The sequence below is a fragment of the Miniopterus schreibersii genome, assembly GCF_964146895.1.
Source record: "Miniopterus schreibersii genome assembly, chromosome: 5".
Taxonomy (NCBI): Eukaryota; Metazoa; Chordata; class Mammalia; order Chiroptera; family Miniopteridae; genus Miniopterus; species Miniopterus schreibersii.
The window spans coordinates 66,135,783-66,152,010 of record NC_138106.1 but is presented as its reverse complement, the minus strand read 5'-3'; the positions used below and the strand labels follow the sequence as shown (position 1 = coordinate 66,152,010).

Below are 16,228 nucleotides of genomic sequence, written 5' to 3'. Positions count from 1 at the left end.
GCCAAACATATATACTTTTGTTATCCTTTCCTCAAAGTCAGTTCTTTTGGATATGCAACTATATCAGGGTTTTGTTTTGTGTTAGTTTTTGCATTTCAACAGTCACTAGCCCAGAACCACTTTTTTTCACTGTAAAAATAACAACCACATTTGAAAATTTGGAAAAGTAACCAAAAAACGCAGCCCATAATCATACACGTATAACCCTCCCCTCCCCCCGTCATTATTTTTGTATAATTCCTTCTAGTCTCTTTTCTCACCCTCCATTTAATAGGCCAAATTAATTCCTAAGCCAAGGAGCAGGTATGGTAGTAAACACGACACTAGGTCATGGGAGGGGGAATAAGTCCTATACTTAGGGTAGCAAGTGAGAAATGGAAACCCTCTGAAGAACGTCGAAGTCATGAACGCCATGCATTGGGAGGGAGGCTGGCGTGTGCAGGAAGATTGAAAGGTTGTGTCCCCCCCCCCCCCCCAAAAAAAAAGGAAAAAAATAAATCCTAGTTCTTTAAACTTATTGCATCTGCAGTCTCAGCTTTGGAAAGCGTCGGAACAAAAATGTGGGGAAAACGTGTGAGAGTATTTTCAATTGGAGGCCCCAGCTGCACGCCCGGGAGGAAGCCGGCTGTCCGCCCGGGGCCCGTCCGCGCCTTTCCCGAGCCCTGCGGGCCGGGCTCGGGGCTGCACCCGCCCTGGACGCGGCGCCTCGTGGAAGCCCGTGCGGCTCAGGCGGCTGGGAAGCCAGGGCACAGGCACTCTTCTGCTTTTCTGGTGCGTTTTTTACGTTTACTTTTTAGTGTTGACGCTTTTACCGAACGACGCCTCAGAGCTCATCCGCTGTGCCCATCGACGCGAATTAGCAGCGTGACTTCGCCGGGACCTCGGAGCCCAGGAGCGGGTCGGTGCGCGGGGCAGCGGGCGGCTCCGCGCGCATCTTGCCCCAGGGGCACAGTCGTGTCCTGCAGCCGTGGCCACCACGCGGCGCCCGCGCCCGGCAGCGACGCAGAGCCGCCTCCGAGCTCCGGGCGCCACCCGGAGAGCCTGCCCCTGGGGGCTGATCGTCCAAAGAGAACGGGGCGCCCGGGGCTAAGGCCCCCGCCGAACGCTTCCCAACAGGCTGTGCGCGCGCCCACGACTCCCATCGCGCTCGGCCGGGACCGAGGCTCCCCGCGGGGGAGGGAGGGGGCAGTTCGTCCCGCCGCCCTGCGCCCACCGTCGTTAACACCCCCCGGGAGGCATTGTCGGGAGCTCTTCAATCCGATTAGCAAGAGCTCGGCGCCGACTCGCCACCACCTCGGAGGAAGCGTGGCGGCGGGACCGGAAGGGCCTCCGGTTGCCAGGGGAACGCCACGCGCCGGGGCGCCAGCCCGTTGACTGACGCGCGGCGGAGACCGAGGCCGCCCGGGCGCCCGCCTTGTGGGGGCGGCTGTGCGCGGGACCCGCGGGCCTTCCGCGGAGGCAGAGGGAACGGCCGAGAGTCGCCCGGCCAGCTCCCACCCGGATACGGAAACGAGCGAGCGCGTCCGTGCCCGCCCCGCCGGCGCCTGGGCCCGCAGACCCAGCCTCAAAGCGCAGGTATGTCCCCGCCTTCCATTTTTGTAGCCGGCGGCGCCCCCCCACCTTCCCCGCGCTCCCGCCCCGTCAGTTTTAGGGTTGCTCTCTCCCGTGTTTTCCACCCTGTGTAATGTTAATGTGTGAGAGGTCGGAAGGAAGAAGCGGACTTCGGCGGTGAGTACCAGGGACCCCCGGACACTCACTGAACTGGTTGGAGCGATTTGTGGCGGGGGGTGGGGGGCACCTACCACTTTGGGCGGTTTCATTTCGTGTGTGGGAAGTGTCATTAAAATTTCACAATCAAAAACTGAAAGACGAATGAGAATGTCTATTTGGGGTAGTTAGGGTGTGCTATAATTCATTCTAGAAACATTTCTAAAGGTTACAAAGCACAACTCGGGGTGTTTTCTTTGCCCGACCCCTATCTCTGCGGCTTGCTTTCCAAGTTCTTAACTGTGAGTAAAATCCTAATTCTTCAGGACTTTTCTGGCAACAAGTAACCCTTTAGAAAGCAGTTTCTCGGATAACAGCCAAGAGAATTTGATTAGCTGGTGTGCAGAGAGGAAACCAGTGAGATACAAAACTGGAAAGGTAGATTGGAGCCAAACTGTGAACAGCCTTAAAAGCTGTGCGCGAAAGTGTGGAATTTATTCTGAAAGCCAGTAGAGTTCCCAGTAGTGACCATACATCAGAAACACCTGGTAGCTCTTTCAAATACAGATGCCCTGATCTCATCTTCAGAAATACTCACCCAGTAGTTGATCGCAGTGTGCAGCCAGGGTTGAGAGGGATGGCTGAAGGAGGAGGGAGCTGCAGAAAACTTTAATTGTATCTCCCACTGTCCACTTAGGACGTGATAAATAAATGTTGAGTGGCTTGAATTATCTTTTCCCTCTCTTCTTTCATGTATGCAAAAGTAAACTTATAGAAATGTATAATTACTAAGAAATAGAAGCATTTGATAGTTGTTTATAAAGCAACGTCAATAAATGTAATTGCATCTGTAAAACGACTACTCTTTTAAATTGTATGTCACAAACATTGGGTGTTTGATAATCCATGAAAAAGGGATGGAAAATCACAATCCAAGTTTCTGTGAGAAATGAATATTCAGTATCAAGCTTTTGACAATCGGTGCGTCATAGTAGATAGATGCCCAGAGGGGGATGATGTGAGAAGTGGTCATGTTTTTTAAAATCCGTTCAAAATTGTATGGAAAATGAAAAACTATATATGTCTTTATATCAGTATGTTTAGTACAATAAACCACAAAGTGACTTATAGCAATTTACTTTTAAAATTGTGTGAATTGTTTTATGATATCAGAAGGCTAGCTTAAATTAGATTCTACAAATGCTTATCCTTAAACAGATATAAAGGAATGGATTGAATGAAATTTGAATCTCCAACACAGGAGGAAAAATCGGTTCAAGTGGGACAAATCAAGTACCTGACATCAGCCCCTTTCCTTGGGTAAGGGAACTACGGCTCTGTTTTAAGGCACCATGCTTGGATGGGTCACTGCACCATTTTTTCCTGCACATTATTAGAATTCAATTTTGAAACTTCTACCCATAATGATCTCCCAAGGGTCCTAAGCAAAACTGATGATGCAGCTCCTTTCAAATGCAGTAGTTTCAGAAAGCCTTTATTGTTTAAGTTGCTGCAGCCTCGAGTCCTTCAAGGTATGGCCTTGTCTGGGATGGTGTGGGATAAAAAATACTGAAGGAGCTGTAAGATGACAGGCTTCTGGAACTTTAGATGGAGGTGAGAATAAATCAAACGAGGTTAATATTTGGAAAACTTTGAAAATGATGGTGCAGCCCAGCCGGGCGTGGCTCAGCGGTTGAGCATCGACCTAGGATACAGGCAATCAGGGTTCGATTCCCAGTCAGGGCACATGCCTGGGTTGTGGGCTGCAGCCGATCAATGGTTCTCTCATCATTGATGTTTCTATCTCTCTCTCTCCCTCTCCCTTCCTCTCTCTGAAATCAATAAAGATATATTTTAAAAAAGAAAGAAAGGGAGGGAGGGAGGGAGGGAGGGAGGGAGGGAGGGAGGGAGGGAGGGAGGGAGGGAGGGAGGGAAGAAAGAGGAGGGAGGGAGGGAGGGAGGGAGGGAGGGAGGGAGGGAAAGAAGGAAGGAAGGAAGGAAGGAAGGAAGGAAGGAAGGAAGGAAGGAAGGAAGGAAGGAAGGAAGGAAGGAAGGAAGGAAGGAAGGAAGGAAATGATGGTGGAGAGAGTAATAGGAAATATTTGGAACACAGGTGTGTTGTAGTTACTGGTGTAACAGTTCCAGCAGCCGTTGAGAGCTGACAAAAGGGGTAGCCTTCTTATTTTACCACGAAATAATGTTTTGGTAGGTGATGGACCCAAAGGGAGGACCTTTGGGAAGTTTCATTTGGAGGCATAACTTCTAAATTTGACAGTATCTTAGAAGAATATGAACAGGTTAACACATAGTGAGCAATATGTCATCAGCCGTTTTAGTTGACTTCAGAATACTTTGATTTGGATTTCCGATGGATTTTTTTTTAATTTGCATTGGAAGGATTTTTTTCCCCGAAGAAAAAAACTTGATAAACAAATGAACACTTCAGGGATGAGTTAAAAAAACTTTTACAGTATTTAAGAAAACTAGAGGGAAGCTGAGGAGGCAGGAGTGGGTGGGGAGAGATTAATCGAAGAACTTATATGTTTATAAGCATAACCCATGGACACAGACATTGGTATGGGGAAAGCCTGGGGGTAGGATGGATGTAGGGTGGAGGGGATCAATGGGGATGAAGAGGGGACATCTGTAATATTTTCAACAATAAAGAAACTAAAAAAAAACCTAGATTAAAATCAGATCGGTATTTACATTCTTATTTTTTGCTAGTATACTAGTTAAAGTTCTTTGAAAAGTAATACTTAGGCTATTTCAGATACATTACAGTTTAAGAAAACAGGTATTTATTAAGGTTTGAAAAAATTGTGTGTGTGGAAGTGTATATATATTACACATAAACTTCTTCCGAAATGAATTTGTGGCGACTTAACAGAGATGTATGTAAGACAAAGGGAAAATTAAGATGAATATATCAGAATTCTTTGTTTCTAGTGATAGAAAATGCAACCTAAACTGGATATAATCAAGCAAACAAACAAAAACAGTTAATTTAATGTTTATTACTTCATATTCTTGCAAAATACAACAATGGGGCTGGCTTCAGGAAAGGATTTAGCCAGTGGCTCAAATGATGTAGCCATAATCTCAGTTTTTCTCTGTTTTTCTTTTTTTTCCTCCTTTTTTTAAAAATCCTCACTTGAGGATATGTTTTTTATTGATTTTGAGAGAGAGAGAGAGGAACATCGATGTGAGAGATAAACATTGATTAGTTGCCTCCCATACATGCCCTGACCAGGATCAAACCCAAAACCTGGGTATGTGTCATGACCGGGAATCCAGCATGCCACCTTTCAGTGTTCGGGACGACGCTCCAACAACTGAGCCACACCAGCCTCTGTTTTTCTGGTCTGCCTTCTACTTTCTAAGTTTCAGCCTTAGGTTCTACATGACCCCCATTGCCCATACATTGTTCCAGATTTCCAGAAAAGGCTGCAGATATTTGCATGTATCACAAATGGTAGACTCCACTAGATACTGAATTTAACCACGTTTTCTTCTTAAATATACAATTACAATGAGAAATGTACAGTTTTTCAAGGGCATTATTCTGTGTTGCCAGAGGTTATAAGCTGCCAATCTGCATTTCAGTTAAGGCTCCTTTCTGGTAATCAGCTTATACTCTCTTTACTAAATGCCAAGCTACATAGACATGGTTTTCACATCACTGTGTCTTTATATTACTAAATTTTTTTATATACATGCTCATATTTTCCATACTTAATGTGCCTATGAGTAATATCTCTTTTTTTTTTTCTGACTTGCAGCTGGTTTGTAAATATTTGAACCACACTATGGGATTGCTAGACAGACTTTCAGGGTTGCTTGGCCTGAAAAAGAAGGAGGTTCATGTTTTGTGCCTTGGGCTGGATAATAGTGGCAAAACAACAATCATTAACAAGCTTAAGCCTTCAAATGTAAGTATCTTTGTTAGATGCTTTGTGTATTTTCTGATAGAGAAATGTGATATGCAGAATTATTTTGTTTGCCATTATAACTTCCTGTAATCATGTTATGAAATCCTGTTAACATTGTAGTACCTTAAAGTTGTGTCAGCCATAATTTGCAGTATACAGGAGTGGGCAAAAGTAGGTTTACAGTTGTAATACAATAATAAACTGTGTTTTATATACTCACAACTCTAAACCTACTTTTGCCAACCCCTGTATTTTGGCAGGTATATAGGTAAATCTTGATTATTTAAACTGGAATCTTTTCCAAATGTCTTTCTTTCATCAAAAGAACTTCATAAAATTGCCAAGTTTACTTTTAGGTAGCATTGTCTTCTTTTTGGCTCTGTCTTTACAAGAGGAGCAAAACAAAAGGAAAGGTAAATCATTTTTACAGGTTCTATGGATAATTAGACTGTTTCCCAAGAGTGAGGTATGCATATCAGTAGTAATAAGCAGGATGACTTTTTAAGTCATATAATAAGTGAAAGTATATTATTTTAATAACTAAAAAATATATAAAGCTAGCACATTCAACACAAGGCACATAGTTAAAGCTAGGTTCTGCTACATATAAAGAAAACCCACATGACAGTGGACTAAGTAAATAGAGGCTGTTTTTACTGTTGCCTAAGTAAACCCAGAGGAGGCATTCCAGGGCAGGTATGGCAGCAGCATGGTCCCGAGGGATCTGAGTATCTTCAGCTTTCTGCTCTGCTATTTTTAGTGCTTGGTTTTCATCCGCAAGGTCTCCACATGGTCAGTTTGGTTAACTGTCATATCTATATTCTAAGTCACAGGGAGGAGGAAAAACAGGGCAAAAGAGTAGGCCTTCGTCTTAAATAAGCCTTCTTTGAAGAGCTTACCCAGAAGCTTCAACGAGTGACTCTTACTTTCCTCTCACTGGCTACTCCTGTCTTAAATAAGGCTGGTTCCTTTAAGCAGGGCATATATTACTGCTTTCAAAAATAATAGGGGTCCTGTAAGTATAGAAGAAAGGGAAAATGGATATTTGGTAGACAACTAACATTTACAATTGTAAATACATTTATTTAGGTACAAACTAGTATCAATTAATGAAAAATGTTGAGTGAAAAGATAATGTGGACTGCACAGATAGGGCAAACATTAGGAAGCTGGTACTCTTAATGACTTAATGACTAGAGAGTGGGAAATATTGCTCCTAAATATGGTAATTAAAGCTAGACTTCATTGCCTCCAAACAGTGCTTCAGGTTGGGCAGAGTGACTTCTCCATTTTGTTTTGTTACAACTTCAGTTTTACTTCTGTTTATTTGGCTATTGCTTTGGAACTAAGAAAATGGCATTACTACTTTTCTTCTAGTCATCAGTCCCTGCTTCTGCATAGATAAGTTTGCCATTTAAAAGCTAACTAGTGGTGTATTTTCAGGTGGGAATTAGTTTGAGGTAGCTGGGATAAGAAACTGAAAATGGATTTGGAAGGTAATAAAGGTGTTTTAAGGGGGCTCTCCAGCCGAGTTGGGAATCATTTGAGATATACATGCTGAACTCAGGCAGAGATTAAAAATATATATATTAGCTTTATTGAAAAGCTTGATTTCAGAGAGCAAAGTTTAAGTCTGGCCAGAGGACTTGCTAACAGTCTCTTAAATTGAGATTTAGCCTCCCAAAATGTCAAGGTTTCTTCCTCAGGGTAGGATCCAGCTCTTCTAGGTTTACTGAGTAGCTAAGAACAGGTGAGAATACGTGCTTGCAATAAGCATCTGGCTCTCAAATGAAAGACAGGCAGGCAGAACCAAGGATGTTCAGTTCCATTTTACAAACTGAGCAAATAAGTCATTTTATTTTTTTCCCATGGAGAGGAATAAATTGGGAGAGGGAAGATGGAGAAACTGGGAATGCCATTTTAATGGAGTTTTCTCTATATGGAAACAGGGAAAAATAGATTCTTCCCCAATAAGGAAAAGAACAGGTTAAAGAGCCAACATACATGGGAGTCTGTCTCATGACCTAGGTGATTACAAGAAACTTCTTCATCAGTCCTTAAGAGGAAGATATAGCATCCTGTCTAACTGGATGAGGTCCAGAATTGAATTTAGAGAACAATGGATGTGTGGTTAAAAAGTGGAACCATACCCAACTGGCCTCAAATAATTTTTTTAAAGTAGTCTCAAATAAGTACAAAATGATTGAAACCAGCGCCACAGTTAATAGCCCACAAATGGACCAACTCCTCCCTCCACCCCCCATCTCCCCACCCCACCACCGCAGCCACCTGCCCTTTAGTGCATACTATACTCAAATTGGGAGAAATAACATTCAAAGTACACAAGAGAAATTACAATCTCTTCTTCTGTCATCCCCAACAGTATAGTGATTTCTATCCGAAGACATGGTTATTATCATAGGAATGATCTTTGATATGGATGGGAACTTCTTTCTCCCTAGACAATGTTGGTCCTTTGAAGACACCTGACCTTATTTTTTAACTTAGTTATGCAATTTTTTTCATAATTTCTTCTGTCATTTCTAGAGATTTGGGGCAGAACAGGAAGGAAGCAGTGTGTGTTCAATATGTCATCTTGAAATATTCTGATATTCCCATTTTGGACTGGTCTTGTGGAAGACCTACTAACTCTGCCTCATATACCATATTAAGGAGAACCCTCAGGAGAATCTGGGTACACAGCCAGTGACTGGGGCTTTTTAATTTAATCTTCTATTGCTTTTCAACATCCCTGTCTCTCTGTTGTCTCTGGTGAATTATGGAACTAGCAACTATCCTTTTCCACAGCACAATTGACCTCTAGTCCTGAGAGCAGACTAAATTGCTTTACTTTTAAAAAATAAAAAATCTTGGTGATAATAGCCAAGAGGCCACTTGAAGTAGGACTTCTTAAAGACCCCAAAACCTCTGTCACACAGGTACAAATATAACACTTGTGTCCTCCCTACCTTTGAACCGAAGAAGAGCCTCTTCGGAGTTTAGTATTAGAAACATTATCAGGAATGATCTACACAAAAAAAATGCAAGTCTCATTTTATGGTAAAGTAGTCCCATTTTTTGTGTGTGTATAAAATCCATTTCTAGATAAGTAAATACTTCCTGGACGCAAACTGGTTTTTAATACCAAGCTGTCCTAATGTTTGTTTATTGTTTATATATTGAGGTTGCTGCTGTTTTCTAAACTGATGTATACGGGGAGAGGGTACATTTTAACTTGATTACTCGTCTCAAAAATCTGGTCTTAGCTGATTTTTTTATAAAGATGCACTTTATAAACATCTTTCTTTTAAAATTCCTATTTTTTCTCCCATTTCTCAACATAAATGCTGTCATTCTATCACATCATCCAATTTTAAATTCTTAGAATTTAAAATAATCTTAAATTATCTTACATATTCAGTTGGTAACTTGTTTATTAAATTTTCCTCCACAAATTTATATATATATATTTTTTTAATATGTTTTTATTGATTTCAGAGAGAGGAAAGGAGAGGGAGAAAGAGATAGAAATATCAATAATGAGAGAGAGTCATTGATCAGTTTTCTCCTGCACACCCCCCCACTAGGGTCGAGCCTGCAACCCTGGCATGTGCTCTGACTGGGAATCGAACCTAGATCTTCTGGATCATAGGTCAATGCTCAGTTGCTGAGCCATGCCAGCTGGGCTGAAGGAGGATTTTTAAAAGCTATACTTGGGAGTATGGAGAAAATTGGGGACAAGAATAAAATTAGTGAGAGTAATTATGATAGCAAATGTTCATTGAGTATTTACTATGGACCAGACACTGTGTTGAGTAAACCTTAAACTTCTATAAATCCCCAGTGATCCCATTGCACAAATTAAAATTTTGTCTAATCCTGCCACCTCCTTAGTAACAGATTTTAGAATTGGAAAATCTGGATGGTTTTTTTTTAACCTGAGGAAAAAATTCATCTTTGATCGTTGCAAATTTCTAAGCTTTGTCTTTTCTCTTAAAGGCTCAATCTCAAGATATAGTTCCAACAATAGGATTCAGCATAGAGAAATTCAAATCATCCAGGTAACTCAATTCATTATACTTGTGACTAAAAAGTTGTGGGTAAAAAAATGATAGTATTAGATCTACCTAATTATTCCCCCTACTCTTAGAAAAAGTAATTTGTTTTTTCAGAAGTCCAGAGGTGTTAAAATATTTGTACCACTACCTCTGGGTTATTTTTCAGAATTTAGACTCTAGGCAAATGCTAGAGTCTAGCAAAGAAAACATCTCTTTTTATGTTACTCATTACAAAATCATATTTCTATTCAACAAATTTATTTTACGGCATTTGTATTTAAAAATTCACCCAAGTTGAATATTGTATATTTAAGAGTGGTTTCTTTTTTAAAAAAGATTTTTTATTGATTTTTGGAGCGAGAGGAAAAGAGAGGGAGGGGAGAGAAACATCGATGTGGGAGCTTAACATCAATCGGCTGCCTCCTAACACACACTCCCCCTACTGGGGGTCAAGCCCACAACCCGAGCATGTGCCCTGACCAGGAATCAAATCAGCAACCTTTCAGAGCATGGAAAGTGACTCCCAGCCAACAGAACCACACTGCCCAGGGCTCAAGAGTGGTTTCTTTGATTGAAAGCAATTTAAAAGTTTAAGTGAAAGTTGCACTTTAAAGTTAGTAACTTATAATATAGTCATGGTTTTTTGTGTGTTGTTTTTTTTCCAGTTTGTCTTTTACAGTTTTTGACATGTCAGGTCAAGGAAGGTACAGAAATCTCTGGGAACACTATTATAAGTAAGTATGTTTGTGAATGTTGGTTAACTAGAGGGGTATATTGTAATAACAAATAATGATTAGAAATCCAAGTGATCACATGGGCTGGGTTGCAAGTGTTTATTTTTCATATAATTTAAGCACATTTCCTAATTTTAAAAAAACTATAGTCATATTTCACATTATTTCTCATATCCATGAAATCTTTTAAACCTCGGACCTTTTCAAGTGCTGTTCTCTTTTTTTGTTTTTGGTGGTTTTTTTTAAAGGATGGTTTATTGATTTTTTTTTAGAGAGAGAGGAAGGGAAAAGAGAGAAACATTGATGTGAGAGAGTAACATCCATCGGCTGTCTCCTGCACTCCCTCTACTAGGGATCGAGCCTGAAACCTGAGCATGTGCCCTGACCCGGAATCGAACCAGCACCCTCTTGGTGCACAGGACAACACCCAACCAGCTGAGCCACTCCAGCCAGGCTGCTCTCTGTTTTTAACACTCTGTTCTACACTACTTCTCTGCTGCTTAAGGTTAATATATTCATACTTGAAGGACTGGCTCAAAAGTCACTTCCTCTGTGAAATTCACTGCTTTGCCAAGTTATTCTGTCCCAGTGTTCACGCAATACTTTCACATCTCTGTAATCATATGTATTACATCTTAAAGTCTTGGGAACTTATTAAGGGTAGCGATTATTTTTCATTCAGATTATTTCTTCAAGGTCAGTAAATATTTATTGAATAAACTTTGTTAAAATAACTACTCTTAACAGTTGATCCATTTGTTCTTTAAGCAATTCTAAAGATATTTTCAGCATATGCAAATCAAGCACTCACTACTCACTTTTAGATTAACATGTCAAGTTATTAGGATCTAAATGTGTTACACCCTCTCAAGATTTTCATTCAGTGTTAAAATGAATTCATTCACTTGGGCCCCTTCATTTAAAGGCATTGTAACTCACTTTTAGAATCTGAAACTTATAAACGATATACCTTGACTAAGTGCCCCTTTGTCCTTATGAACTCTTGCCTTGAAATGATGACTGCCAGATCAGATTTTGGTTTTGATAGGCTAATTTTTTCCTGTTAATATGGAAATGAACATTTTCTTTCTCAGATAGGAACCAAGAAGATTTCTTTCAGACATTTTTTTCAATGAGTATTTTACTAGATATAAGACCTTTTTAAAGCATATATTGATCCAGAGCACCTCTGAGGTAGAGAGAAAAGAGTGCTTCAGATCTGGGTGTCAGTTTGGAAAAGGGAAAGTGACATGTTGTGGTATCTTATGTTAAATTTCCTGAGGAAATGTGAGGGTTTTGGTTTTTGTTTTTCTTAAAAGAAAACCTGAGTTTTCAGTATAGTATTTTTAAAGTCCTGCTCCAATTAGGTGGTTTAAAAAAAAAAAAAAATCCCTTTTAAAAATAATGTATTTCCCTGGCCTGTGAGGCTCAGTTGTTTGGGCGTTGTCCCGTGGACCAACAAGTTGCCAGTTCAGTTCCCGGTCAGGACACAGGCCCAGGTTGCGGGCTCTATCCCTGGAAAGGGGCATGTAGGAGGCAGCTGATTGATGTTGCACTCTCACATCGATGTTTCTCTCTCCATCTCCCTTTCTCTCTCTCTGAAAAATAAGTAAAAATATTTTTTAAATGAATAAATTAAAAAATAAAAATAGCCCGGCCAGGCGTAGCTCAGCTGTTGAGCATCGACCTAGGATCCATGCGATCAAGGTTCGATTCCTGGTCAGGGCACATGCCCAGGTTGTGGACTCGATCAATGACTCTCTCATCATTGATGTTTCTACCTCTCTCTCTCCGCCTCTCCTTTCCTCTGTCTGAAGTCAATAAAGATATATTTAAAATAATAATAATATATTTAGCTACTTTTTAAAAAATAACATTTATTTTAATTACTTTACTAAAAGCAAAAATGCATAGAAAATAGTACTCCAAAACAAGGAGACTTTTTCTTATTTGAACTCCCTTCAAAAGTTTTTTGGAAGAAGTTACTGAATTCACAAGTATTATAAATTGTAGGTTAAATGGTGAAATGGTTACTATTGAGTTTACAGTAATAGTAAATTTATTTTTTGTATCTCTATACTTTCCTGATTATTGAAGAACAAGTGCATTTTAAACTATTAGACTGAAAGATTTAAAGGATTGTTTTAGAAGTATATAATGTACACTTTATATAATTGAGAAAGGAGCCTTCTAAACTATATACCACACATAGTTTATTATCCTACTTTTTCAGTTAACATTCTATGATAAGGGAAATCAGGAAAAACACATGAAGACTGTAACTCTAATGGCTGCCTAATATTTTTCATATGCCTGTGCCAAAATTTGCTCAGTCATTTCTCTGTTTGGATAGGAAGGCTATTCTTGGTTTTTGAAGATTATAAACCTTCAATTAACATCTTGCTGCATAAGTCTTTGTCACACTTCATGTTTCCTTAGAGTAAATACAGAAATAAAATTACTATCTCATAGTAATTGAGCATATTTAAAGCTCTTGAAAGATATTTCCAGTTGTACCAGTTTCTATATCCACTAGTGTAGTATATGACTGTGACAATCTACATTTATTTTTTTAATTGATAGGAGAAAGTAGTATTAAAAAGTTTTATTTTTATATTTATGTGATTACTAATGATGTTGAACTTTAAAATCTTAATTTATGACTGAAATAAGTGATTCACAAAAAAGTATAAATGTCTAATAAAAATATGAAAAGATATTGAACTTCATTAGCAATTTATGAAATACAAAGTAAATAATATACTGTTAGATTAGCAAAAATTGAAAAGAATGATAAGAGCCATGCTGCAAAGGGGTAGGAAAAATGCTGGTAGTAGAATAAATTGATACAGCATTTCTGGAGGACAATTTATCAATGTTGATCTAAAACTTTAAATTTTACATATATTCCTAGAAATTTTATTCCTAAGAACAGATCTTTAAAGTTTCAAGAAATTTTAAAAAGGTATTTAAGAGGATGTTTATCTTAACACATCCATGCAGTGTAATATTTAATAACTATTCAAAGAAAGGATGCAGAGGGAATCAGTGATTTTTGAAGTGCCACTGTGATCTGTAAGTGAATCTTTAAACTAGTTCAGTGGCTATCAGCTTAAAAAAATAAAATAGAATAAAATAAAAGCTATTTGTAAGTATTGTTTCAGGGGACCTATTCCAAATATATTTACATATACACTGCTACCTCGGTTTTTGAATGTCTCCACTGAGGAACATTTCGGTTGATGAACGCCGTAAACCCGCGAGTAAATGCTTCGGTTTTCGAACTCGCCCCGGAAGTGGAACATGCCACTCGGCTTCCGCTGAGGGCAAGATCCTGAGGCCCAGCTGTCAGCTGTGCATCCCTCGGTTTTCGAATGTTTCAGAACTTGAACAGTCTTCTGGAACAGATTACATTCGAAAACCGAGGTACCACTGTAGTTATGTGTTTATTGTATCTTAATGTAAAATGTATGTCTCACTATGGTTATGGTAAAAATTATTTGAGAAGCACTAGTGTAGAGCTTTAATGTTTCATATAAAAGTGGTTCAAACTATACTGTGAAAAAGATCAAGGAAATGTACATTCATGTCAGAAAGGCAGTGTATGAAACAGGAGGGTTACATTTGTATAGATGTAGATATTCATCTGTAAATACACAAAATGTCAAAATTGATTTACACAAAAATATTAATAATGATTATATTTGTATAATATGGTTGTAGTTTTGTAATTTTTTAAAATTACAAAATAACAAGTCATTAAATTTACCCTATTATCATCTAAGTGAAAAGAAATTATTTTACATGAACTATCACTAATGGTTAATATATTAATCACTCGTATGAACTAATAAGAAACAGCAGCAAAGCCTATAATGATAAATGGACATAGGATATGAAGAGATAATACAAGGTTAGGACATGCAGATGGATAATAACGATGGGAAAATGTATAAGTTTATTTTTAATTTTTGTTATTCTTTATATTATGCAGAGATGGACAAGCCATTATTTTTGTCATTGATAGTAGTGATAGATTAAGAATGGTTGTGGCCAAAGAAGAACTTGATACTCTTCTGAATCATCCAGGTATATGTGTGTGCCTGTCAGTCTGTGGTATCTGTGCTTTGGGGTCTGTTTACATAGGATGTTTTGTTCTTTGGTTTTGGCAAAAAATATTGCCTGCACTATACAATTACCTTTTATTATTGAGTGGAAGCCACACTGAAAAAATTAAGTTAAAAATTTTAAATGTTATTCATAACTCATAATATCTTTACCTATAGCACCATATATTTTTTAAATTGAAAAGCTTTTTGCAGTGTTTTTCAGGTCTATGATGTTTATTTCCCCCAAAATAAAAATGCCCTTTTTCCTGATTAGTTAAATAATATGTGTCAGTAGCAAAATATGCGGATAGGAAAAAAGAAAGAAGAAGTAAAAATCCATGTATCTCAACACTCATTAAAATGATTTTGCATGTATGTGTAATCACAGCATTTCTTACATATTTATTGTGGGAAGTCTTTTAAAATTCTTTCAAAATACCAGTATTAACAATTTGGTATTTTTTTTTTCATACCTTTATATGTGCCATACCATGTATCTATATCTACTATTTATATTACACGCACAGGCATCAAAGATATATTGGGGTCAGGCAGAAGTAGATTTATAGTTGTGAGTACTCGAAAAAGAGTTTATTCTTATATTATTACTAATTATTGTATTTCCATATGAACAACTATAAACCTACTTTTGTCCCACCCTGTTTAGGGTTGGTGGCTATGAGGACTGTCATTGTTATTTGCTAAAACAGGATTATATTCTATACACTTTTCAGCATCTTTCCATTCTCAAATAGTACTACATGATGGAAATTCTTTCAAGTCAGAATGCATGTATTTGAGTGTCCTTTTTGATGGTGTCTAATATGCCATTCTGTGAGTGTATCACAGTTTATTTACCTGTTGATGGAATTTTTTTTCACACTACAAACAATCTTCCAGTATGTATTGTGGAACTCTGCATTTCTAGCATTACTCATGCCTGAAAAAAAGATTTTAAGTGGTCTTTGTGCTAGGACTTCTAGAAAAGGGTAGTCTTTTAAAAGAAGTGTTTTAAAATCCTTCTTTTGAATTTGTTTAGAATTGAAACAAATAATTGGGGCTTTCTAACAATTCTTGCTGTTAGCCACAATATCTTTGGTGGTTTTTGTCAGACAACCTCAAGCTTATTTAAATGTTTTTTGGAGAAAATTATCCAGCCTTACTTTTTGTATGACTTTTTCACTTAAAAAAATTATTGGTCTTTTATCTGGGTTGGAAATACATTTTTGATTATGCATTCCTTTTGTATTACTCTTTCCACTCCTCCAAAGCATTGTTATGTTCACCAATGAAATGAAATCGTTCCTACAAAATCAGCTTCAAACATAATGGGAACCTTGGTTTTGCTGTATTCCAAAAATTTTGATATGTCGAATTGTCATTCTCTTTGGCCCTCTGTATCTTTTGATCTTTTATTTGTTCATTGACCTACTCACTGTTCAGTAGCATATTGTTTAATCTTGTGTTTTTCGCTTTCTGTTTGCAGTTGATTTCCAATTTTAAAGCACTGTGGTCTTAAATGTGCTTGGTATGGTTTCAGTCTTCTTATATTTCTTGTGTCCCGGCATATGGTCTATCCTTGAGAGTGCTCTATGTGAACTAGAGAAGAATGATTAATCTGGTGTTCTGGGATGAAAAGCTCTCTAAATATCAGTTATGCCTATTTGGTTTAATGTGTCATTTAAGGT

At 38.5% G+C, this 16,228-nt stretch overlaps 1 protein-coding gene across 5 annotated transcripts in view; it reads left to right on the top strand.

Annotated features, from left to right (window-relative positions):
* The first annotated feature begins 1,049 nt into the window (after positions 1 to 1,049).
* Positions 1,050 to 16,228, top strand: part of ARL6 (ARF like GTPase 6) — a 30,229-nt gene continuing 15,050 nt past the window's right edge. Inside the window, exons 1-6 of one of the 5 annotated variants that reach the window (XM_081138994.1) lie at positions 1,050 to 1,575; positions 2,969 to 3,027; positions 5,490 to 5,639; positions 9,639 to 9,700; positions 10,363 to 10,431; positions 14,426 to 14,520. In XM_081138994.1, the coding sequence (XP_080995120.1) occupies positions 5,517 to 5,639; positions 9,639 to 9,700; positions 10,363 to 10,431; positions 14,426 to 14,520 (349 nt within the window). In that variant the 5' untranslated portion in view covers positions 1,050 to 1,575; positions 2,969 to 3,027; positions 5,490 to 5,516. Of the gene's footprint in view, positions 1,729 to 2,925; positions 3,028 to 5,489; positions 5,640 to 9,638; positions 9,701 to 10,362; positions 10,432 to 14,425; positions 14,521 to 16,228 lie in introns of all 5 variants that reach the window. The other 4 variants (XM_081138992.1, XM_081138993.1, XM_081138995.1 and 1 more) reach the window with 4 other exon arrangements.